Raw genomic sequence first — 27,390 nt, 5'->3', positions numbered from 1 at the left:
AAATTTGGAACTACGGTACAACCATTTTGAGGGTTTTATCACTACTTACTTCAAGTTAGATTATCTATAATTTATCTGAATGTAACCAAACTTAAATCCAAAAAATAACTTCAAGTCCATATTATTCATTACCTACTTGAATCCAAACTTAAATCCAATTTTTAAATACAATCTTATTTAATCTAAATAAATCTAAATTGCTCTCTGGAAGTCTATTTAAGTTCAATAAGCCAGATGTAAAATTCATTTTTTTTTCCGAATATTTTGCATGGAGTTACGAGTATAATAAGTTATTAAAAATGGATTTCATAAATATAATAAATTTTCCACACAGCGTTTAAGTCATTTGTTGCGGTGCATATGCACTTGTTTTCTCTGTAAAAATATATTTTTCATGGAACCTAGGACGTTTTGTAATTCAACCACTTTTATTGATGAAAATTACAAATATAGGTTTTGATTGATGAACAAATAGGTATAGTTTATTAAAACTACCATGTTTTAGTTCAAGTACAAAATGCTTAAAATTCGTGTGAAGAAAATGTGGAAAAAAAAATTATTTTTTAATTTTAGTAAATTTCGTCAAAAACATAATCACCAAAACCATATGTTTTTTACAATGAGTGTCACTTGAATAGAGAGCCAATTCTGCTTGAGAAAAAAGAGATTGGCACTTTGGTCCGGCAAATAGCTAAGCAGATTTTCAAAAAGGAACTTTAACCAAACAATATTGTAAACACACACAAAAAAGAGGAACTGTATGGCTTCTAGTTACTACACTGATGGAAAAAATAAATTGAAGTTGAAACGTCGCCGTCGTTGTTTCAAAGAGGAACTACTTTGATTTATGTGACTTTAAGATACGAAACCATCAAAAATTAACCCTTTTTCCACGTTGATTTTAAAATGTTCATCTTCAAAGCAAAATCATTCCAAATAATAGTTAAATCAATGTGGTTTTCATTGATTTCACGTTGTTTTATAGTGGCTTTTCCCTCAGTGTAGTTGCGTTATTTTGCAATGGTTCTCGAAAATTGCTTGAAAATTAACACTTAATCCAATAATTTTATCTTATCTTTTATCTGACGCGCAGAGCATATCGTTTTTATGAATGTCTTCTTTCTAGAATAGGTACAAAAATAAAATTCTTTGTAAATAGACGAAGTAAGAATTTTTGGACTGCCTAATGGTTTCAACAAATCGTTTTTTACTCCTAAATTCAGATGATGAAAATATGAAATGAAGATTGCTCAAACCATTTCGTGTGACAAGCCCTCCTAGACGCGGTAGGGTTCAACCCGAGTTTTTTTTTTTAAGTACACCAGTAAATCAATAGCAAAAATCTGTGAACTAAATTTTTCCTATCATCTCCTTAAATTCTGGTAGTTTCAAGATCCTATCAACACAAATTCAGATAGCAACCTTATCTTGGCAATATGACTTTTTAGTATAGGTCATAATAATCTTAAATATCCCCTTCCTGATACCGAAGGCTGAAAAAGAAAAAAAAATTCTAGTTCAGTAGAATTAAAACTTTGGGTAATAATAAAAGATTCAAACCCAACTGCATATCGCCAAAGTAAAATATTTTCCGTAGGTATCAAAGTGTTTTTTTTTTTTTGTTTTCGTCAGAAAGTATTCTAAAACTATTTTCTCTCCACACATTTAAATATATTCGTATACCTTTATCAAATAAAAAACCTCATTTTTCAAACTAGACCAAAAAAGAACATGTAACCAATTCATAAGGGAAATTCCCTCCCACATACCCCATCCACAAATCATTACGCGTGACCTGATCCCCATTGTTCTTTTTTCCCAAAAGATACAAAAACTGCTACTCCTTTAGGGAAAATCCAGGATGCTATTGATGTGGAAATGGTAACGTCAAATTCCTTTGAAATAAAAGTCAAACTTTTTTACAACCTTTCTTCAGAAAAAAAAGCAAACATTGTTTAAAATATACGATCATATTTCCAAAAAGAGAAGTGTTAAAAGAGAGATATCAATGTTATAAAAGCATTCTTGTTGATAGTCTTGAGAGTAGAGCCGTAGAATTTTCTTGTCACTCACTTGTCGCAAATTGTATTTCACTCAGTTTTCACATAATTGGCATTTTAAACTTTCATCATAATATCACCTTGTCGTCTCGTCATACTTGAACAAACAAAATCATGAGCTGTGTTAAAAAAGGAACAAAAAAATATCCGGTCTTTAGTCTCGTAAAAATTTCATCCCTGAAAAAAAAAAAATCTAAAAATGTAAAACATCATATTGTGGATTTTCCAAAAACAAAAAATAAGTACCATACACCTATACATAATTTAATAACTTCCGTTATTATTATTTGTTAAGGACTAAGGACCAAGTACTCATAACAATTTCCTTTTTTATGGTTTCCTTCAATTTTACATCATTTTTTTTTTTTTTTGAAAGACCTTTTAAGGACATTGCGTCATATAATTTTTCACAAACACGTGCAAAAGAGTTTATCAAAAAATAATAAAAAAAAATAAAAATACATGAAAATAAAAATAAATAAAAATATAAATTCAATATTACAAAATGTTTGTACTGAAAGACCGACCTTACGGATTCACGAGGCTCACAAAAGATTAAGCTTTAAAGATTCTGGATGACATAATGTCTATCACCATAGGCAATCGCTTCGTTGTAAACATGGAGGCATAATGTATTCATGGGAGAACGTGTCCTTTTTAAAAATAATCCTCATTGCAAGGACTCCAGACCATATTTTCAACAGGATTTTAATTTTTGTTTTTATTTAATTAAAATAGGATTTAATTTCTAAAAAAAAACAAAACAATTACTTTAGAACTATTTTTGTTTCAATTTTGTTTAGTTTATTTTGAAAGTAATTGTTACTTGTTGTTTCAGAAGCTTTTTTGTATATTTCAACTTTTTGGCTGTTCCTCGACTGATAACATATTCTTTCCATTTTCCTTTTTTAAGCTTAAAGTTTTATTTTATCTTATTAAAGTCTTTTCTTTTTATTTTATGTCCTTTGTATTATTCCTACGTTATCAGAATGAATTTATCAGGAAATTCTACTGCAACGGACATCAATTCGAAGAAATCCATTATAAGAAATATATAAAAAGTTCATCCTCTAGTCATGCCATCATTTTGAGACAAAAAAAAACTTTCTCTTAAATTTCGTATCTATAATTGAAAAGATTCGTTTTGTTTTTGAAGGTCTTAAGAGTTTGTCAAACGAAAAGGTAAAAATCTTTATGCAATTTCTTAAAACTTCTATGGAAAAACTTTTTAAGCTACTTTGGGCTAACATCATAAACATGATTATGTTCAAATGGCTTTTTTTTACATTTTGGACAGGAATTCATTATTGACAGATAAGATTTGTTTTACTTTGAAATTTACAAAGCTTTTTTTGAAGCAGAAATAATTGATTATTCGAAGAATTTTGTTAACTGTGTGGTGCGTCGTCAGATAAATGATTATAGTCAGGAAAGCAAAGAGAAATCAATATTACGAAGATTGAGCATTGTTCATTTATGATTTATGGGTAGACGGATTTGCTAGAAATTTGTTCAAATAATTTTCTTTTTGATTTCCAGAATTCCAGGTATAGTGTGCTGGAATGGGATCCTATCATATCATGTTCTATTAATTAATCTGCTATACAAAATACTAATACTGCTCAAAATGATAGTATCACTACATGGTCGCTAGGGCGTATGAGTAATATTTTTACTTGCGGTATATGTAGGTACTTTGTATTAATTTTCTTAAAACCAGTTTAAAACTGAATTCAATTAGGTAGCACACTTTAATGGGTTGGGGTCAAAATTCTGCCGGGTTCAAAATTCTTTTGTCAAAATTCTGCTTTACAAAATTCTGCTTTTCAAAATTCTGTTTTTCAAAATTCTGTTTTTCAAAATTCTGCTTTTCATAATTCTGTTTTTCAAAATTCTGCAAAAAATTAAAAAAGGGTTTGGAAAATGTTAAAAAGCGTGAGCTTTTTAACATTTTCCAAACCCTTTTTTAATTTTTTGCAGTATTCTGTAAAATCATCTTCTTGAAAAATTATCTGCTTATTTGATTACTTACCTTAGTAATTTGTCATTCTTTGAATGCAAATTAATTTTTGTTTTATAAATGAATAAATTTGAAAATATTAAGAAAAGGTTTTTAATACTAAACATTTCCGAAAAAAATTCAAAATTTTTTAATTTACCAAATAAAGATGAATATTCAAAATTTGAATAAGAAAAGGAATATTTTGTATCAAACAACATCGGTTCCAATAAGTTATAGAATTTATTTGAAAGAAAGTCAGTCTATGCATTTTAAAAAATATTTGCGACACTTAAACAAAAAAATTTAGGAAAGTACCAATGTTGAATTACATTAATGTGGTGTATTTTTCTTTAGTCAGCGCATATGCTCTAAAAAAAAATACAGAATTGGCAGAATTTTTTTGTTTAAGTATAATACTGGCAGAATTTTGAAAAGCAGAATTTTAAAAAGCAGAATTTTGAAAAGCAGAATAGAAAAAATACAGAATTTTGAAAAACAGAATTTTCGTTAAAAAAGCAGAATTTTTAAGCCAGAATTTTGACCCGATCCCCACTTTAATGTCTATATTATCAGTATTGGTATTTTTACTTGCTCAATAGGGCAAGTATTGGTTTCGTGTAAAAAAAAAAATTCGAGGTTTTAATCAAAACTAACATTACGATGATGGAGAAGTCCGAAAAAGTGGTTTTCGTCATGACGTCCGTCGGTCTGTGCGTCGGTGCGTCGGTGCGTCGTCACAAAAAGCTGTACATGAAGCTGCAGCCTAAACGGGTTGAGGGATTTTCTTGAAATTTGGTACAGATGATTTTTTTGTAATTTCCAAGGTTGGTTTTTTTGTTGTTTTTTAATATCTCGCTTTAAACGTATACCTCCCATACAAAGTTTTGGAGTTATTGCAACTTTCTCGAAAACGGCTCTAACGATTTTGATTAAATTTAACATACGTAATGCTGTTTGCAGTTCTAACATAACTGCGTTTTTAGTTTTTCTCAAAAAATGCGGATAGTGAAAATATGACATTAACTCTTTTTTAAATCGCGGATGTCGGCTCTTCCCGTACATCTTAATGGAGTTATTGCAATTTTCTCGTAAATGACTCTAACGATTTCAATTAAATTTTACACAAGTAATGTTATACGTAAATCTAACGTAACTGCATTTTTAGTTTTTCTCAAAAAATACGGATAATGGAAATATTACTTTACATTTTTTTTAATCTTTGATGTCAGCTCTTCCCGTACACCGTTAATGAGTTATTACAATTTTCTAGACTAAATTTGATATAAATAATGCTTTAAGTGATTTTAATATATGTAGCTAATTGCGTTTTTTGTTTTTGTCAAAAAAACACGAGTAACAAAAATATGGCGTAAGAAAAACTAAAAAAAAATAATTTCGTATTTTTTCATTTCTTATGAAATTCCTTAAAAAAATCAAATTTTAACTAATTCAATATATTTTTTTTTTTAAATCTTTGACATAAAAGCTACTTTTATCATAAGAGCAAGTACGTGCGGCCCCAGTCGTGCATTTTATTTTTTTTGGGCATAACATGTTCAAAAAATAAAGATTATTTTAAACTATAATTAGAATGATGGGACTCAAAGCAGTAAAAAGCAAAAACTTTTTTTGTATAAAATGTTTTGATATGATTTTTTTAAACTTATTTTCTTTTGGAAGAGTTATAAATATAAAAAAAAAAACACTTTCGTCATATAATTTTTGTTTAAGTATATGTTAGAGGTTTTCATCTACCGGAGCGTAGCAGACTGTTTTATTAGAAGTTCCTTATCATGAGTATTAACCCTCTGTCGGCACACGGGTGCGAATTTGGCAGGACAAAAATAAAATGTGGTCACAAAAAAGTGTTTTTATAAGGGTGAAAATACAATTTTTTGGAATTGTGAATACAATATTCGAATTCTTCGGAAAATTCTACATCAATTTCATATATGATTCTTTATAAAATAGTGAGACCGAAAAAAGTTCTAGCGACATGAAAAAGTATAAGCCCAATTCGCAAAAAAGAGGTGTGCCTACAGAGTGTTAAGATTCTAGAGGTAAGGCCTCAGTTATAGCTATCAGTAAAATCCATCAGTAAAAATAGAAACATCAGGAATCTGAAATGTCTTACTGATAAGCGTTTATAGCAAACAGTAAATTTACGTCATTAAATTAAATGCTTATTTGACATTCGTCCCGAAAAAATTTTTTTACTGATCATTTTTACTGATCATTTCATTAGTAACTTTTTTTAATGATGGCACCGAAACAGCAAAAAAAATGAAACGCCATCAGTAAAAGGAAATGGAATTTTGTTTTGCATTTGGCAATCAGCTGTTCAGGAAAATGAAACTTCATCAGTAAAATTTATAAAATGGATTTGTGAAAAAAAATTTAACACCAAATACATTGCATCTCTTTGAAAAAATAGTTAAAGTAAGTTTTGAACTTATTTCATCAATAAATTTGCTCAAAATAAATGTTTAAAATATTCAAAATAGCTAAACAAAATGTTTACTGGAGGATTTTACTAATAGCTATAACTGAGCACTAATGAGAATTACAAGTTTTAATTACTCCATCACTCGCTATATCCTTGAAGGTATGTAGGTAAGTTCTGAGTATAAAATTCTTCAACAAAAGTTATAAGAATTTTTAATTGTATTAGAAAATATAATTTCAGAGGTACAAAAGACTCATCCTTTTCCCAACAGTTGAAGTGTTAAGCTTCACAAAAAAGAAAAAAAATTAAAATATTAAAAAATAAAAAAAAAAAAAACTCAAACAAACATAACTCTTGACCTACTCCTACTTATTTCTTTGTTTTCAAGGATACCTCTATTTCTCATTGAATATATATATATTTTTTTTTACCACACAGATTATAATAACAAATCTTTTATTATAACTTCATCCTGACGTAAAATAAAAAAAAAAAAAAAAGTTTCAGTCATTCCCATGCAACCATCAGGACATCCCTACACAGCTTTTGATGAATAATTCATTGTTCTCTCAGAATATGAGTTATTTTTATAATTGAGTTTACATCCAGTGGCTCCTTGAAAAGCTACCTACCTACATACAACACTCCGCCATGGATGATAACATTATTATGATGTCCAAAGGAAAATCTAGTTTAGTAGTCAAAGGTATCTCTATATGTATTTGATAGATATTGTATATAAATTATAATTTGATTAATGCCAATTTTCATTTCGTCAAATTTTAATGTTTAAATTTGGTTGTGATTATAGGAAAGTATATTTCTATTTTTATATAATAAATCTTTGTAGTCATTCAAAGTGCGTTCTAATATTTGGTTTTATAAACTTTTTAATGAGGAAAAATATTATATTCGTTTATTTTTGCACATTAATTAAAAATTTTTTCGCGAAAGTTTATCGAAACATTTTGAATGTGTGGGGATCAATTTTGTATATTACCAAAGTTCCGTCAAGTTAGTTGTCTGTTGAAAACAAAAATCAAATTATTTATTTTTTTTTTTTTTCGTTAGAAGGGCATCCTAGACTATAAACGAAAGCCACGAATCAAAACATGATATGATCAAATTAAATTAATCGTTTAAAAAAACGCAAAAAAAGATAGAATAAGGTACCTAATTTATTTTCTGACACGCCTTGGTAATAAAAATGATTTATATTATAGCGACAACCAAAAACAAAAAAAAAAAACTGAAATTTATTATGAGCATTTGATACTTTAAAACAGATAAGTCTGTCTGAATTTAACATAATTTTCATTGAAAAATGCAGATTGAAAATTTTATTTTAAGAATAAAAAATATTTTAGGTTAAAGTGATAGCCTATAGTCAATTTAGTACAAAAAAATGTTCATAATACCGCTGGAAATTTTGTGTAAGGAATTGCACGTCTACTTATAATAAAACAAAAACAACAAGGACATTGGAAGCTGGAACACGTTCCAATCTTACAAAATAACTTGTTTGCAGTCTGTCTCTGTTGAACTACGTTTTAATCCACAGTCCATTTAAAAAAAAAATCAACACTATGAAATTTGTAGTTTGGGTTTTCGATTAATTGTCTTCAAACATAAGAAAAAATACAACTTGGGGATGGTACTAATTACTAAATGCACTGGACAATAGGGATTTGAGTCTCTTCCCTATCAGTTAAAGGGGTCAAGGCTTTTTTTAAATTGACGGAATGTTGGTAGCTGTTACGTACGTTATAAAGCAGAGATCAAAGTATAATTATTAAATTGTTTTTTCCGTCGCTGAAACCGAATTTTTCCACTATCACGTCAGTTTTTCGACATAATGACAAAAAGATTTTCGTTTCAAGCTGCCTGGTAAACCATTTTTAAGGTTATCCAGAAAACCTGATACGGTTTCAGCGGAAAAAAACGGTTTTTAAATTCTAAAAATATTTTGTTATACCTACAAGAAGTTAAAAAAAATTGCATACTTTATTTAAGTTAAAAACATTTTTGAAAAGGTGTTTTTGTTATTAAAAGAGCAAATTTTTAATTATTTTATCAGTGTTAAATTTCTCAAAAAATTAAATTAAAAATATTATTTAATGAATTTTTAATAAAAATGCAAATTTAACTTAAATACTTCAATTTGAATTAACAGGGTAGTATCTAGTATAGTGTGTAAGCTCTATTTAAATAATAGTTAAACGGGATTTTATGACGGTTCCGTATCATTCGAAGGCTTATGTTGAGAACAATAATTTCAACTTTTTCCTGTTTTCAAAACAGGAAAATTTTGAAAAAATTTTAGTGTTACAACTCTTCTAAATATCCAACGTATCTTAAATTCTATTAAAGTATATTGCTGCTGACAATAATCTAAAACGCATTTATTCCATTTCTTAATTTTATTCAAAATGTACATATTATTGCGAATGGTTCTCTATTTATTTTCGTTGGAAAACAATTCTCTGCGTATTGATAACTTATACATACATATTTGTACAAGAATATTTTGTACATATGGAAAAAAAGCAACTACAAAAATAAGGGTTCAAAGTTTGGCCATCAACGATATTGAACAAAAAAAAAAAAAAAAAAATTGAAAACTATGTTTAAATTGAATAAAATGCTTTGAAAAGCTTTCACCGTTCATAACTTTTAAAGCATCATAGAAAATTAATACAATGTTTCTATGTTTGTATAACTACACATAAATGTGTGTATGTAGATAGATACTATATTATGTTTGAACACCCTTAATCCCTATTGTAGGAGCATCAAGCTTAGACTCTATGAACGTAGCGTAATGAATTGACATTGTCACAAACACTTAAACAAGTATTTTGTATCCATATTTAAATTAAATGAATACTTAAACGTGTTATATCTACTTGTTAAAAGCCATTATTCGCAGATTGACGTCAGAAGAGGAGTTTATATTTTTTTGCCTTTTGGTATAGTTATGCACTTAGAGAAAAACATCTGGCTGAGTAGTCATTAATTATTTTAGACGAATGAAAGTGAAATAAAGTGGAAAGCAAATTGCTGACAGACTTGAGTAGGTTTTTTGGGACTAGTTGAGGAGTTAGATGTGTTTTTTTTTTTTTCAATAACGTGCTTTCTTCATCTAAGTCAGTAGAAGATTTTTAAGTCAATAAAGTGTGATATGGTTGTTTCTATATTTAAACTGACCACTCAATAAGAATAACAAGCAAACTTAATACATACATAGAAAAAACTATTTAAAAAAAGGTAAAATTTATACAAACAAATTAACTTCGTTAAGAGGTCATAACCTTTAACCTTCCGATAAGAACGCATATAATATGGGTGCTAGGATTAAATAAAAAAAAAATACTTTTAGATATAATACAAATTATTTATTTAATCAGAACACACATAGCCCAGGAAAAATTTCAAAAAAAAAAAATTGTAACAAGCTTATTTTTGGTATACAGCTTCTAGACAAAAATCATGTTCTACAAAATTGTAGCTGAGGTTATTTTACAAAAACTTGTTATATAAAGTTTCTTTTTGTATCACTTACCGTTTAGTCAATACAACATTTCAAACTATTCTATGTAATTTGATTAAAATAACAAATATAAAAATGTCAAGGAAAGATTTGTGAGTTTGAAGTGATATAATTTCTGAACGGTGCGTGATATCTACAAAAAAAACTTTGTGTGAAATTTTTTTGTAAAATAACCTCAGCTACAATTTTGTAGAACATAATTTTGTCCAAAATCAACCGTTTTTAAAATAAAAATTGTTGTGACCTTTGACCCCTTATAATGGGACTCTAGCGGGCAGAGGAAACTTCAGGATTTTTCACAGATTGTAAACCACCCTAACACCAAGTTGTATACTAAAAATCAGCCTGTTAAAATTTGTCTCTAAATGATAAATTGATATTGAATTGATAATGGAAAATAGTGCGCTCCTTTTTTTAGATTAGATTTTTATTTCGTAATAACATTTTTTCAACAAAGCCTACGACCGCACGTTTTACATTCAGAGATTTGAAATACATTTTCTTACTACTGAAACATTATTTATAAAAAGAATAAATTAATTAGTTTAATGAATTTATTTACTTGAGGGAAAAATACGATTTAAAACCCTCATTCAAATTTAAAAAAAAAAAAACGTATGTATAGTAAAAAATTGTATATATGTATGTTAATACATATATATATATAAGTATACATGTATAATGTATACATATTCAATAAATAAATAATCAAAAAAGAAAAAACAAGGAATGCTCATTTACAAAAATTGTTTAGCAAGTATATAACAAATATGTATGTACTTTGTTTTTAATACGTCAGGAAATATCACACAATTTATTTGGTAAATAGATAAATAAATAAATAAATAAATAAATAAATAAATAAATAAATAAGTAAATAAATAAATAAATGAAAAAATAAATAAATAATATATAATAAATAAATAAATAGTAAATAAATAAATAAGTAAATTAATAAATAAACAAATACAAAATAAATAAATAAATAAATAATAAATAAATAACAAATTTTAAATAAACAATAAAAAAATATTAAACAAAAAAAATAAATAATCAAAAATAAATAATAAATAACAAATAATAAATAAATAAAGAATAAACTATAAAAATAAAATATATAAATAAATAATAATGAAATAATGGTTAGTAGTGTTATTAAGTTTTTAGTATATAACGTTAGTAGTGTGTTAGTGAGCTTGTAACAATAATGAAATAAATAACATTTATACAGTAATATTGTAAACATTTAAAGAACAATATGAATTACAATATTTGAAAAATAAATAACAAAAAAAAGCAAACGAAATAAATCAATTATTATTAATCACAGGTACATAAAGCTGGCGTACTAGAGGATTTTCAGAGTTATCACAGCTATTGTTAAAATTATTTGAAAGCTTACGAATCCTGTCGGAAATCAATTCAACATTCGCTCTTCTGTGCAAATCAAGAGTGGAGTGATGCCAAGGAAGGTTAAGCATCATTTTTAAAACTTTGTTTTGGGAAATTTGCAACTTTTTTATGTAGCATTTTGCAACATTTTCCCAAACTGGACATCCATATAAAAGTATAGCTTGAAAGATAAGTTTATGTAAAATAATTTTATTTTCATTTGTTAGCTGTGATTTTCGGTTAATGAACGGATAAAGAAGTTTTATTGCCATACTCATCTTCCTTAACGTATTATGAATATGGTCCCTAAAAGTTAGTTTGGTGTCGAGATAAACTCCTAGGTACTTTACACTCTGTTTCCATGGTACTATATCACCACTTATTTGAAGTTGGGTACTTGGAAGATAGCAAGGTTTTCTTTTTCGCGTGAAAAAGATTGCTTGCACTTTTCCAGTATTAAGCTTAATCTTCCATTTGGTATAATATTTTTCTAAAATTTCAATTGCATACTTTAGATTTGTCTCAATATTGAGAGCAAACTTATGCGATGAAAATATAGCTGTGTCATCGGCAAAAATAGCTGATTCACAAAGTGGAAGAACTGGGAAGTCAGAAGTATAAATATTGTACAATGAAGGTCCAAGAACTGAGCCTTGTGGGACACCATAATCAAAAACATATAAACAAGAAACACCAGAGTTAACATGAACTTGAAAACATCTACCTGACAAGAAACTTTGAACTATTTTACACAAATAAACTGGGAAATTGAGTTTTATCATTTTATATACTAGTCCATCATGCCATACAGAATCAAAAGCTTTTTCAATATCTAATAATATCATTCCTGTAGATCGTCCTTCTGAGCGATGATCTTTTACATAGTTACAGATTCTTTTAATTTGATGAGAAGTACTATGAAAACTTCTGAAACCAAATTGTTCATTAGGAAATATATCATTATTTGAAACAATCTTTAAAATTTGTTCCTTAATTACTTTTTCATAAATTTTGCTAATGCTGCTTAGTAGGCTTATGGGTCTATAATTGGCAGACATTTCTGGTGCTTTTCCGGCTTTCAAAATAGGAACAACTTTAGCTTTTTTCCAATCACCAGGGAAATACATGAGTTTAATGCATGCGTTAATAATAATTGTTAAAAACTTTATTCCACTCTGAGGTAGATTTTTTAGATAGACATTTTTTATTAAATCTAATCCTCCAACTTTTCGTATCTGAAGGCTGTTAACAATATTTTTAATGCACTTTTCGTCAACGTAGGCATTTAGTGGTGTCATTTCGACTGACACGTTTATGTTTTGAATCGTGTTTCTGACAAGGTTATTAGTTTCACTATCTCCTAAGTTATGAGATACAAGATGATTAATTGAGAAGTTTCTGGCAAGTTCTTCAGCTTTCTCAGTGTCTGTATAAAAAACTGAAGATGAATCTTTCAAAAATGGAATTTTTCTGTTTTTACTCTTAATTACCCTCACAATGTTCCAAAATGGTTTACCATTCTTTTCTAGCCTACTAAGCCTATGATTCCACTCATCATTACGATGTCTTACTAACTCATTCGAAATCAGTTTGTTGAAATGGGAAATCATTGTTTTAGAAAAGGGTTGCCGATAACGTTGCCAGTTTCTTTTATGAACATTTCTCACTTTTATGAGTTCTAAAATGTTAAATGGAAGATTCTTATGAGTATCTTTTTTTGCTAGTTTTGGAACACTTTCTTCTATAGAAGAAAGAATAGTTTTTGTAAATTTTTGTATTAGGGTATCCACTTCATCTGTACAGTTAATTGTTTCTAAATGAGTGCAATCATTTTCAAATTTGACATTGACTGTTCTTCTAAAACACTTCCAATTTGCATTTTTCAAATCCTGAAAATATTGCACTTTTTTTTCACCCGACCATAAAACGTCACAAAAGACCGGATTGTGATCAGAACTGAGAGCAGGAAACGATGTAGGTTCTGTAATTAGACTAGAGACATTTGATACAAATAGGTCGAGGACGGAAGGACTTCCACGGGAACCTGCAGGAAAATACGTGGGACACGGTGGATAGAAAACATTTATTGGTAACGACAATGAAAGGTCTGACAAAATATTACCCCAGGCATTTGCTCTTAGGCAACCCCAATCTCTATGACGGCAATTAAAATCCCCTCCTAACAAAAAATCACCACTCATTGTGAAAAACTTCCTCAAATCTTGCTTCAGCCATTTTCGTTTAATTTCAGATGAAGAACCACCGGGAAAATAAATAGAGAAAATCTTAACCTTCCTTTGATTACGTAACAAAATTTCTACCCCTATGTTTTCAACAATTTTCGTTTGAACTATAGGTAAGAGCGAATGTTGAATTGATTTCCGTATGAAAATCGCAACCCCACCACCCATTTGATCAATCCTATCCATTCGGTAGCATTTGAAAATAGATGATGGAAGTTTGATTTCAGAACTAAGCCAAGTTTCAGTTATTAAAGCAACATCAACATCGTTGCTATTCAAAAAATTTAAAAATTCAAAAAATTTATTGCGTATGCCTTTAGCATTCCAAGTAATTATCTTAATATGTGTATCTGCCATTTTACTTAACATTAGGATTTGAGTACAAAAACTTAGTAGCTAAACGTGCGATCGCATTAAATTGATCTAATTTTGTTTTACAAACAGATAAACTTGTAATCATCTCCATACAGAGCGAGTTGAGTTCTTCCATGGAAAATAGTGTAGAGTTGCCAACGCCCACATTGTTGTTGTTGTTAGCTACATTGCTAGTGGTGGTTGCATTGTTGTTGTTGGGTACAACATGAGTGCTATCATCCCATACATTATTTGTCAAACCCGAATTTGGTATATGGGAATTTGAATTCGGTAAGCTTTTATTTGATGCAATGACCTGTCGCCTACGTGGCAGTGGAAGCGAAGGAAAAACATTCATCGAACCATAAGAAACCGGTTTTTGCACAGAATTCAAAGAAGGAGGAGGCTGTGCTTGTAATGAAGGGAGATGGAGCATTTGTTGGTGATGCTGAGTTGGTCTTCTTCCAGCTGATTTTTCTCTAATTTGTAGGTATCTAGTTCTACTAATACACGTTGTGTCGGTAGACTTATGATTTCCATTGCAGTTTGCGCATTTAGAGACAGTAGCATTATCGCATTCAGAGGTATTGTGTGGGCCGGCGCAGTTAGCACAAAAAGTTTTAATGTGACAATTTCTTTGTCCATGCCCAAACATTTGGCAATTGTGACATTGAGTCAGCTTACCTTTAATTTTGCGTTGAAAGCTCCAACTCACTTGGGTGTGCAAAACAGATCGAAAGTTTTTTCTTAGATCAACTAATTTGATGGAAGCATTAACCAGAGACACAATATAGAACGTATCACTGTATTGATCGTATTTTTTATTTATTTTCTTAAGTTCAATGCACTGTAGGCCAAGTGAAGTGAGTTCATTTTTAAGAACATTTATATCCATATCTTCTAAACCATATAAGACAACTTTAAATGCACTTGTACCTTTGAAGTCATGAGAAAAATATTGACAGTTTTCTTCTTTAAGTTTATTAATTATGATATTGAAGGAATCAAGAGAGTTGCACACAATTTTAATGCCGATTGAAAGTTTCTTAATTGAATAGTCGGACACTTTTAATGATTTCATAAGGGAATGCACATATTCTGCTGACTTTTGCAGCACTTTGATAGGAGGCACATACACTTTTTTAATTATAGGTGTATCTGAGTCATCCATATCTGAATTGTCAGTATCTGGGTGACATTGTAAAGGAGCAAATTTATTATGAAATAAATGTTTGGGAAACATTGTGGAGCACAGTTTTTTATCCGAGGACAAGTTAATGTCCCCGGGTACCGGCGATCTATTACGTTTGGTAATGGTGAACTTTGGAACTAGCGACAGAGATGAAAAACGTCATGCGCAGTTGAAAGCTCGGGTTATACTGTGCGCTCCTTTTATCACTATCAAAACAATATTTCAGACAGGTAAAATAGTCATTTAAAAAAAAAAATTATTTCGTTTATGAAACTTGGCAAAAAGTTTGTACTTTTGGGATATCAAAAAGGTCTATAACAAAAAATTGTTTAGAAGGGTGTTTTTAGGTTATTTTTTGATGCTGAATCTATAATGAAAAAATAAGGTCAATACGACTGATCTAAGAAAAGTTATAGCAGTCTATAAACAGTCTATACAAATATTTTATGTGAAAGGGTGTCCGATCAAATCAATGGTATAAAAGGTATCTTCACGAAATTTATTAAAATTGTTGGTTTCTCATGAGAATGACGAATCAAATAAGTCCATACATTTGTTTCATGTGAAAGGGTGTTTTTGTAGGTGTATAGAAAATGTGGGTATATTGCAAAAAGTAAGTAATATTAGTGGTACCCTATTGAAATCCAGCAATTATGTCACTTTTGAAATTAGAAACAAGAATCTAAAGTGTCTTTAAGAATATGATGGTTAAAAGGGTGTGTTTTTTTGAGTGAACAAAAAAGATGGCCAACCTTAATGAAATTTGGTAAAAACGTTGAATTTGGAATAGGAAGCAAGAATAAAGAGTTTTCAAAAAAAAAAAAAAAATTAGCCGAAAGGGTGTTTTTTCGAAGAGACAATAAAATCTGTAATTGGCCCCAAAACGCTAATGATTCATTTTATTTTTGGTTTCGATTAAAAATTGAACGTTTTTATTTAAGTTCTTAGACGTTTTACAATAGATTCTGCAGCTATAATAGTTGCCAATAAATATCACAAAACCTTATTCCAATCAAGACAACAAGTTGCTTTGTTATTTGCTGAAATGTATGTACCAGGTCCGCTTTTCAAAGTAAAGTCAAATTAAGATTTGACCTCAGAAACTAATATTCGCAGGACTTTCACTGCATTTTATTGTTCCTTGTAGTCTAATACATATATTGAAATATATGAAAAACCCTCTTCAAGCATTTCTCCGCTGCTATCTCCATTCTTAATTTTTAAATCAATTTTAATTGTTGAAAAGGCAAAAGTGTGTAACTGTAAGCAAAAATGGCTTAAGTTTCATTTTTTTAAAGAAAGGTCCACGTTGATATATCTAAACCCAAAGACTACTGAAATCAAAAGAGGCGTACGGTAAGTGGGGAGGTTTTGTTTAACATCAATCCAGTGAGCTCTAATATATTTAACAGCGGTAACCTGTGTAGCCTCAAAACGTCCTTCAACCAGTGGGACATCATTCTTTGTCATAATACCTACACATTCTCTAGTCAAATCAGAGAGTGTCAAATTCGAAACTTTCATTCAATTGCCTCCAACCTGCCTGATGTCTAACTTGCCAGACAAAACACAAACATAACATATCTGGAGAAATTGATGAGAGCTCACGGCACTGCACAGAATTCACGGAATTTCGGTTACCTTATCTGACAATTACATTTTGTGACTAAGATTGTTTTCTTTGGAAAAAACCAATGTCAAGGCTAAGATAAAAAAAAAAATCACTTTGGAAACATTTAGAATGTATAAATTAATACCATGCCAACTGAAAGGCTCAAGAATTGCAAGGATTTGATGTAAGTTCGGGAAATGGTGCCTTTTGAATATGTAATTAGAGCTATATTTTGCATTACCCAAGCCTTCAAATACATTTAACAAAATTATCGAAAAGTCAATCCTCGTAAGTTTCATGACAGAAAATTGATTTCTTATCGTTCGGTGTAGGCAAAATGTTCTGGAGAAATGATAGTCACTTCGAATTGTGTCGTTTTTATCGTCAATGATTAAAATACCAAACAATCAAACTCACACAATTTTATAGTTACTGTATCCATCACATCAACTACTACCAACTTTTATAAAGCTCTTGAGCCATATCATCCAGCAGTGTTTCTCCAATCCCCAACCCTTAAGACCAACCTAATTGAGTGCTTATCCATGTCGGGGGTCGCGACAAGAGGGTTTATATAGAGTTGAAGTGGAGTATCTATCTGAAAGCGGAATTCTGCGAAAAAAATTATCCCTTTTTTGGATAAGCAAAAATCGTATAGATGAGGGAGGGGCCAGGAGGCGTATAACTTTAACCTACATGCAAAGCGGCAGCTTACCCAACAAAATATTTATCGCATATTCACATAATAACCACATTATTTATGAATATATAGAAGCTAGAAGGCAAAATAATTTTTCGGGCAAAAATTGATTAAACATAATTACTTTTATTATATATTTTTATGAATGTAAATAGCTTCGGCAATGGGTGTCGAGAAAAACGCTTTGTTCCTGCCATTTGCATGTCGAATTTTATTTGCACAAAATAAGTAGTTTTATCGAGGCTATAATAAGTGCTGACAGAGAGTGTTTAGGTCGTAAATTAGATTGGATTTTTTTTTTTACTCATGTAAGTGTCTGTATTTGCAGACGCTGTTGTTAGGTTAAGGTTTAGGTTTTTATTACTCATGGATTAAGATATTATTACATGGTTTATTGTGTTTTATTTAATCTTTTTTTTTTTGTTGAGATAATTTTAATGGATTTCTGTTGAACTTTGACATTTTAGTTAATTTGATTTGGAAAGATATTAATTAAGTTTTATTGTACAGATGCAAAGTGAAGGGAATTAGAGATTTCCACAAAAACCAGCAAAGAATTCATGACTTTCATTTGGAAATGTGTCTCTTTTTATTGTATTTAAATGAAATGCGTGAAATTCCTTTGAAAAGAAAATACACTTTCCATTTCCCAAGTTTGTAAACACGATAGCATAGACTTTTGAAGCATTACATTTACAAATTATCGATTTTCAGAAAACATAGAATAGAATTCGCAGACTTTACAAATTCAGTTCCTAGAATTTCAATAGAGAATTATTGTTTATTGTGAATGTCCCTCCAGACAAACAAGTCGAATTAAATGTATACTAACCTAATAAAAACATTGATGTGAACATCAAAAATAACTTTAAAGGAATTGTTAAATTTTTGATATTAAACCTAGCCGGTATTCATAGACCGCTAAAAATAGATTTTTTGCGTAACGGTAACCGCGTTTTAAATTAGTAGGTATTGGAATCAAGTTCATTTAGAAAAAAATGGGTGATGCAATGCAAACAATGTTGACAAACTAAAGGTTCAGTAAATTTCTTAGATCAAAAAAACTAAAATAATTAGTGTCGGCAAGTCACGATTTTCAACGTCTAGAATTATGGACGTTTTTAATTGAATTTTCGAATTTGCATTGTATGGGTAAATGTTTTTCTTATCAATAACCGATGTCTAATGATTGGAAACGGTTCACCAATTAATTCCTTATTTACCTACGAAAATACACATACCTACACACAATTGAATATAAAGCCATAAAGATCCAATTTGTAGCAGGTAGTTTTTGTTTTTCATTTTTAGTTTCAACTTAATCAGTTCCTCGAGTTCAGTTTACTTTAAAAGTCCAAAACTAACAAATTATTAGCTTTTTTATCACATTTTTAAAATGCTGGTATCGAACTACGGCACACCTTCGTTAACGTTTTGACTATTGCTCTCTCTATTTAATTAGAAGAAAATGATAGACACATAAAGCGTCAATACGTTAACGTACGTGTGCCGTAGTTCGACTCCTGGTTTCAACCAAAAAATTCAAAAATAAAGAAAAGATTCTAATTTTTGAAAAAATACTTTTTTGTTTACCTACTAAAAAAAAAAGATGTATTATATTAGAATTTAACCTCTTCGTTAATCTATTAAGATTGGGTACCGTGTTCAAGCATTAAATAGCAAGTGATTTAGTAAAAAAAAATACTCAATTTTTCCACTTTTGTTTTTATTGTTACTTAAAATTTTATACAAATGTAATTTTTTTTTAAATTTTTTAACTGAATTATATCGATATATAATTTAATTATCTATGAAAAAGGTTGAACCATTTTTAGGTTAGGCTTATTTTTCGAAACACATTTTTATAATACTGAAAACCGACCAGTGCTACCGTTTGCTCAGAAATACACAAATGGATCTAGTAGCATTTTTACTGAAGCATATACTTTTATAGCAAAAGGAGTTTTATCCAGCAAAAAAAAACTGAATTCGTTCCATTCAATCCGAAGTTTATACCCTTTTTTGGGATTATTCAACTTAACTAATAAATTTTTAAACCTATTGGCCCTTAGCAATAAACCCGAATTTAGCGAAAACTCGATTTTCAAAAACAATAAAACATACATTTCACTTTCAAATTAAAAAAAAGTGCTATGATTTTAAAATCAAATTAGGGCTCATTTATAGCTATCAGTAAAATCCATCAGTAAAAATTTTGTTTAGCTATTTTGAATACATTAAACTTTTGTTTTGAGCAAAATATTGATGAAAAAAGTTGAAAAGATATTTTGAATAATTTTTTTCAAAAAGAAACAATGCATTAGCAGTTAAATTTTATTCATAAATCCATTTTGAAAATTTTACTGATGAAGTTTTTTTTTTTTTACTGAACAGCTTATTGCCAAATGCCGACAAAAATTCCATTTCGTTTTACTGATGGTGTTTCATTTTTTACTGTTTCGGTGCATTATTAAAAAAATTGTTTGGGGAGCGAATGTCGCATCCACTGGGGATCGAACCTGCAACTGTTGAGTCACTAGGCGAGTGCCTTAACATCTTGCTATCTCACTGTTGGAAATGAGTATGATAAACTGCAAGTAAAGCTCAAATGCGACTATAATATTAAAATTTTTATTTTTTGTCGTTTTTTTTTTTTAATGAACATTCATATTAAAATAAGATGAAGTTCACATTAAATTTAACTGAGTTTAAGTTGAATCACCTTATTTTAAGCGAATATCTTCTAATTTAAAGGTGGTGAAATTTAATGTGCGCATCATCTTATTTTAAGGTGACATTTTTTTCTCCGTGTACCATTGAATCTTATGGTGAATGTTATTTTTTTTTTTCGAAAAGATAACCATTTGAAACGAATCACTTTCCGACCAAACTAATGAAAGACCTGAATTGATTCAAGCCTTGCCCAGATTTTAACATCAGATTCATATTTTTTTGACTTGGTCTGTTACAGCTGTGAGACTTCTAATTCACAGTTCCAGGTTTTATAAAAACTCAATTTCTTACTTTTACTTCAGAGCAACAGCCCGGAAAAATGGAGGTAAAAATTTTCAAAAAAATAAATCAACAAAAACGTTGATTAAAACCATTTGAAAATGTGTTTTCTTATAAAATGTTCAATATTTATTGCAAATACAAATACATTTATATAAAAAAATCTGTCATCTTAAACTCTTACCACACAATTCCAAGTGTCAATCAGTAAAAAAATGTCATCGAATATAAAACTTCAATTAAAATTTTCTTTTCGAAAACAAATACATTTATTTCATTCAACATAATAACTGTGGTATTTTAAGATTTGATGCTTAAACAGACAAAAATTGTCATAATAAGTTTTGCTTTCAGGTTTTAGCGTTTTTGATATTTTGCGTAGACAAGTCGGAACTTTAGGACCTTTATGCTTTTATTTTGAAAGTCTACTTTCCACAAATAATGACATCTTTCTTGTGATCTCAATTGCTCGAATGTGAATATTCAATCAAATTGATCTTTCACCTCCTCTTTTATATTTGAAACATCTGTTTATGAAAAAAAAAAAACAGATTAAGGATATGTAAAGGACTTGAGTGCGTCATATTAGTTAAGTAGCTGTTATATTTGTTTGTACAAAAATTTGTAAAATTTATTTAATCGTCTTTTTAAAATTGTCTATATTTATATTCAAGTTCTTTCATTTGAATTCGTTCTTTTGATTCAATTTCCATGACTTGCAACCTTTCATGTTTTTCCATTTCCTTCTCTCTAAGTTCCAATTCTCGAATAGTCTTCTCTTTTTCGAAATCGAATTTTCTACTTTCCAAATCAAGTCGAGCTATTTGATATTCACTTCTTTCTTTAAGATATGACGACATCATTTTAACTACCTCCATCAAACAATCCGATGCATCATGTTTTGAATTACTGGCAGTTGTGTATGGTTCAATGGATTTTCTTTTAACAGGATGATGAGTTGGTGTCTGTGGTATTGGATGGTCACTAAGCAAGTTTTCATTTACCACTGATATATTTTCGAAAACTGGTGGTGGAAAATGTTGTTCCTGTTCATGTTGAGAATGATGTTGTGATGATTCTGGTGGCGATGAAGGTGTCTCTGGTGGACTGTAGATTTGTTTAAATTCTATATCATGAGCATATTCTATTTCCAATGTGGAATTATATTCATTGGGACTAGATTTTGGTTTATCTTTATTTATTCTATTACAAAAGACTTCTTCTAAAGATTTATAATGTGGACACATTCTATCAATCATACCTGGAAAGTTAAATAAAAGACAAATAATTAAAAAAAAAAACAAATACTTAAAAATAGTTAAACATACTTTGCTTAGATAACTGATCTGGCATATTTTGTGCATCATCTGTATTTTGCCAGTTAAATGCTTTTTCATATAAAATTCTAAGATTTCGAGTTTTGTTTCGAACTAAAGACCATTGAATGTTCATGTGGTACATTTGTAAGAATTTTTGATAGTAAATCCTTGCTGTTGGTTTCTAAAAATATTGATAAAAAAATTTAATACGTTTTTTTGATTTTTTAAAAGAAAGTTAGGAAATCACCTATACCTCGAAATCGATCTTGTTTGTTTTGATGTAATTTACAAGAAGTGTAGTTTCATAGTAGGTCCATTTTCGGTGAGGGATTCCTCGTCGTCTGGTTCTGTGGGTTATTCTCTAAAATGAAGTAGGTAAACAGTTTTTGACGTATAAATCTATTCTGTTGAAAATATGTATAGTGGAAAAACTAAAGCAAATTATTAGAGAACCTGGCCGAAGGGCTCCGATTTTGATGATATTTTTTTTTCAAACGTGTCGGTAATTAAAAATACTACAACTACAACCTCTAAAAGTTAAAAATTGTCGGTGTAGCCGTATTGATTTTTAAAATTAAGATTAAATTTGTTTGCTTACATATTATTAAATTATTAAATGATACCAAAAAGATTTTCTAGGTAATTTAAAGAAAAAAATATATTTGAGTAAGGGAAAATCTTCCATCGTTTAACGATAAATGCAATTTACTCACAAACTGACTTCAAACACAAAAAAAAATCTTCAACACAACGGCAACACCTACAATATTTAAAACACAATTTTAAAAAGCCAGAATCTCATTCCTATGTGTAAAATTTTAATTCACTAAATTTAATGAAGAGTTTTTGAAATAATGGTCTTCAAACTCTGAATTTTGAAAAAAAAAAAAATGTTTTTAAATAAATTTTAAATTACTTTTTTTCAAACTTTTCGTGATAGAATATGAATTTATTTATTAAATTTTTTGGGCCATAATTATTATTAGTTAAATTCCGAAGATAAAAAAGGTAACATATAGGTTTTATAGTTTTTAAGAAAAAAAAATTAAAAATTACTTCAATTTCGTTTGATTTTTGATAAAAACTGAATTTTTATGTTGAAATAATTGATTTTTTCTAAGACCTTCAAACTTTCGCTATTTAACTTTTAACAATAAGGGCTGTTGAATGTTAAAAGTTAAAGTTGGTTAAAAAATATTTTAAAAATAAATTCACATTTTATTACGATAAGTTAAAAACTATTTCTATCTTCGTGACCTTTTTTTTAATATACAATATTAACTCCTCAAGCCCACTTAGGAGTTAATATTGTATAAGTTAAAAACGACATGTTAAAATTTTTCAATATTTTTTTTGATTTTTTTTTTCAAAATTATGGTTTTAAGGACCAGTTTGAAAAACTTCATTCAATTAACTTAATATTAATTTTACAAATAGGAAAAAGCTTCTAGCTTTTTAAAAATGTATATTTTTAATATTGTATGTGCTGCCGTTGTGTTCAAATATTTTTTTGCGATTGAAGTCATCGCTCCCATTTATTTTTTTTTTTCTTTAATTTTCAATCAATTTAATTTAATTTGAAATTTAAGCAACATTTTTGAAAAACTCTTAATTAAATTTAAAAAAATCAATACGGCAACAGCGGCAATTTTTAGCCTATAGAGGTTATAGTATTTTTAATTGCTGAGGTTTGAAAAAAAAGATCATCAAAATCAGAGCTGCTCGGCGGGGTTTCCTAATATTGTCAGTTTAGTATTAAATTTGTCATTAAAAAGAGCAAATCTCCAGAATGAAAGTATTCGTGGGTGAAGATTCGTTCTACCTCAAACGAAAGAAACAAGTTTACTACTTGTTTCAAAACTTCTTAACTTTTTTTTCAGCAGGCAGGCATGACACAGAGAAATAGGCAGTTGACTGCAAAGCTGGCATCGTGGTTTCAACCCACGCTCAGCAGATTTTCTAAATCGCCAGCTTAACCTGTACGATAATATGAGACAATTTTGTCTGTCTATCTAATTCTCAAAAACTAAGAAAAATCCGTTAAATGCAAACACTGATTATATCGCATCGCGTGTGGCGGTATATTTGCCCGCTTTACAATAAACAGAGCCTTAAACGATTGCATAGATCATGCATGGCGTTGTTTTTGACATTTCTTTGCTTGCTTTCATTTCGAACCCAAATAAACAAAATAAAATTTCAAAGGTGTTGGTGAATAATGAATGGCTTAACATTTGTTTATTACAATTCGCAACACATTCTTACCCTTTTCAAAGTCTTTTGATCCATATTTAAAATTAATTAATACTATTATTTATTGTCTTGAATTTGTTTATTATTTATTTATTTATAAAATGGCACGAATATAAACACAACCTTGTCTGCAGTTTTCATTTGACTTTTAACAACTAAAAGTGAATTGAATACACAAAAATGACACCGGCAGAAAATGCGCACAAAAGAAAATACCAATACTTTTATGGATGAAATACCTACACTGTTCTGTTCGTATGTAACACACACACTATGGTATATTTATTCGCGGTCACGTCAATGTGATACATATTGTGTATGTGCATATCTGAGCTAAAGTTAGTTTTTTGTGCACTCAACATGAAGGTAGGAAAAGAAGAGTGATATTTTGTAACTCAAAAAGTGCTTATCAGAATGAGTGGTTTTTCTTATCACTCATAAGACGCGGTTTCATGGTCGATAGAAACACTCTTCACTCGTACGCAATTTCTCCATTAGATTTGAAATCATAGAAAGAATCGACTGTATTTTGGTATTTGTTCGAAGAATATTGCACAGGGGCGGATCAAATAATTTGTTTTGGTCGCACTAGGCTACTATCAGTTAAAAAAAAAATTTATTATGTACTGATATTTATTTATTAATTTATTTATTTATTAATTTATGAAATTATTTATTTATTAATTTGTTTATTTATTTGTTTTTTCGTTTATTTAAAAATTGTTTATTTACTTATTTATTGACAAAATATTGTTTTAATTTAATTTATTTCCATCTCTTAAATTTTCTTTCTGTGATATTATTACAAACACTACTTAAATGCACAGTACACATATGTCGTTTTCGATTGGTTTCACTCGAGGATTCACTCCTTCTGAAATCCAATAAAACGTTTCAATTTCAGAAAAGAATTAATTTTTGAATTAAAAAAAAAAAAAAAACACTGATTGAGTTTTTTTTTGGCATTTGAGTATTCATGTAGTAGTGCTTTTTGAGTGGATCCTGATTTGAAATCGAGAAGAGAATTTCTCTTCTCAGAATCGTTCTAGCTGTCATTTTCATGCCAATAAAATGGTTTCAGAACGCTTCTGAATGATTCCGGACTCTTCCGGAGAGCCAATCGAAAACGACAATAATAAGGTAATATATTCCGAACGTTGTCAAAATTTGTTTGTCAAAAATGGGCACCAATCTGTCAGGTCGGCCTTAAATTTTTAGATTTCAATCGCAGTAAACAGGAAATTTGTTTTTGTTTTAATTGATAAAATGTCATTTAAAAATATTATAAATTAAAAAATAACAAATTTTCGTCGTGTTTCATCGCGGAAAATGATAAATAACACTGCACAACAAGGTTTTGGATGAATAAACTATACAGTACTTTTCCAATTGTTTTTGGTGTGCTGAACACGAATTAGGTTTCAGAAATATTCTATCAGCTCTAGTTTTAAAAATATTGATTTTAGAAAATGCAAAAACACGTTTTTTGGCTGATAGCTCTGGTCAACAAAATTTGACTATTTTTATTATGAATAAACCGAAGTATACTTTTCCAATAGTTTTTGGTATGCTTAACTCGAATATGAAGTCAGAAATATTCTATCAATCTTAGGTCTTGAAATATTGCCGTTGTAATTTGCGAAAAAAGCGTGTTTTGGCTGTTTTTTAGGTTATGCTATGATGTGAGGTACCTTATTTCAACACAATTTTTAACGGTTTCTATAAGAACTGTTTTCCTTCTTTGAAAATCAGGGGTCGAACTACGGCATACGTTCGTTAACGTATTGACGCTTTTTGTCTCTATCATTTTCTTCTGATTAAATAGAGAGAGCAATAGTCAAAACGTTAACGAACGTATGCCGTAGTTCGACCCCTGTTTAAATCTTTCCTATATCCGTTTTTTTATCCGAGATATCTTAAGTTTAAGTACGTGTGTTTTGGCTTATTTTATCAATAACGTTATTTCAAACTGCATAATAACTTCAAATTACAATATCTCGGATTGTAAAAAAGATATCGCAAAGATTTAGACAGATTTTAAACGAAGAAAAGCTGTTCTTTATACAAACCTCTAAAAAGAGTGTTGAAAAAAATTCCCTCACATAGCAGCATAACTTCAGAATCAGGTGTTTTTGCATTTTCTAACGGTAATATTTTAAAAACGGGAGCTGATAGAATATTTTTGAGTTCGGATTCGAGCTTTATTCTTTATTCATCATACAAAAACTTTAATTTTGTTGTGCAGTGTAATTGTTTAAAAATTAGTAGTGTGCGTGGTTTATCGGTTTTTGTGCGTTCTTCGTCGGTATTTTAAACAATTAAGAATTCGGTAGCTGACATTGGTCTCCAAAATGTCATGTTTTGACAATCTGGCGACCAATGTCAGTTCGGAATATATTACCTTTTTATGTGTACTGTGACTTAAATGAAGGTTTTTTTTTTTTAATTTTTTCCTTCAACTTTCAATTTAAATATAATATAAAAAGTCCTTCATTAACTAAATAATGATTTTTTAGTAGTAAGATACAAAATTTTTGTACATAATATTTCTTAGCTGTGCAATAACTAAAATAAAATTGTTGTAAACTATGTAATTTTCTGTTACACAATAAAATTATCTATCTATCTTTCTATTAAAATTACTCATCTTAAATATTCAGGAATATAAATTAAGCAATAGAACATACAACATCAGGGTTGTAAAAATATCAAATATTAAAAAAAAAAACACGCTTATTAAATTAAAGAGAATAGATCTATTGCAAATACAAAAAAAAATTAATGCAAATAAAACAATTTATGCATAAAAAAAAAATGAAAAGTCTTCGACTTTCTTACAATTTTTATAGTTTGACCTACATTATCTTCAATATTAAAAAGTTGAAATACCTAATTTAAGGTAAAATTGTAAGAAACTGGACGAATATTAAAAAAAAAATTCAAGTCATTTTTGTAATAGCTTTAGAAAATGCAAAAAAAAACATACATATCGGAAATATTCAAACAGGTTTTGAAAATAGAACGAACATTTTAGATACACGAAACTGAATATCCGGATAATATTTGGAACTGAACATTCCACACTATCCGACTCTCCGATATTATCTGAATAAATCTGATCATTGATCTAGAACCCGGAACCGTTTCGGATATTCAAATATCGGGATAACTTAAATATTTCAACTGGTTGTACCAGACCACAATTTGCAGTGATTCGGATTTAACACTGACACCAGAATGATCATAGACTAAAAA

The 27,390-nt window shown here is 29.1% G+C and overlaps 2 protein-coding genes across 4 annotated transcripts in view; one reads left to right on the top strand and one right to left on the bottom strand.

The window, feature by feature from the left end:
• The window catches only part of LOC129913087 (neuroendocrine convertase 2), a 94,035-nt gene that overhangs the window by 24,920 nt on the left and 41,725 nt on the right, over positions 1 to 27,390 (top strand). The gene's annotated exons all lie outside the window — the stretch shown is intronic.
• On the bottom strand, positions 20,220 to 24,281 carry LOC129913088 (uncharacterized). Of its 2 annotated transcripts, XM_055991542.1 has the most exons (4): positions 24,148 to 24,281; positions 22,136 to 22,243; positions 21,892 to 22,063; positions 20,222 to 21,824 (listed from the first exon to the last, which is right to left on the bottom strand). In XM_055991542.1, the coding sequence occupies exons 1-4, from the start codon at positions 24,169 to 24,171 to the stop codon at positions 21,211 to 21,213; spliced, it is 918 nt and encodes a 305-aa protein (XP_055847517.1). In that variant the 5' UTR covers positions 24,172 to 24,281; the 3' UTR covers positions 20,222 to 21,210. The 2 variants fall into 2 exon arrangements, with proteins under 2 accessions (XP_055847518.1, XP_055847517.1); XM_055991543.1 differs by lacking the exon at positions 24,148 to 24,281 and having other exon boundaries at positions 20,220 to 21,824; positions 22,130 to 22,707.

The sequence above is a fragment of the Episyrphus balteatus genome, chromosome 3 (genome assembly GCF_945859705.1).
Source record: "Episyrphus balteatus chromosome 3, idEpiBalt1.1, whole genome shotgun sequence".
Classification (NCBI taxonomy): Eukaryota; Metazoa; Arthropoda; class Insecta; order Diptera; family Syrphidae; genus Episyrphus; species Episyrphus balteatus.
This window is presented reverse-complemented; position numbering and strand designations above follow the sequence as displayed.

What these genes read in the sequence shown, in the direction of transcription:
- LOC129913088 (XM_055991542.1), bottom strand. Translation starts at nt 24,171, where the DNA reads ATGGATCAAAAGACTTTGAAAAGG. An exon ending in ATCAAAAGACTTTGAAAAGG is followed by an intron (nt 22,244 to 24,147) that starts GTAAGAATGTGT and finishes ACTTCATTTTAG; the next exon opens with AGAATAACCCACAGAACCAG. An exon ending in AGATCAGTTATCTAAGCAAA is followed by an intron (nt 21,825 to 21,891) that starts GTATGTTTAACT and finishes TTAACTTTCCAG; the next exon opens with GTATGATTGATAGAATGTGT.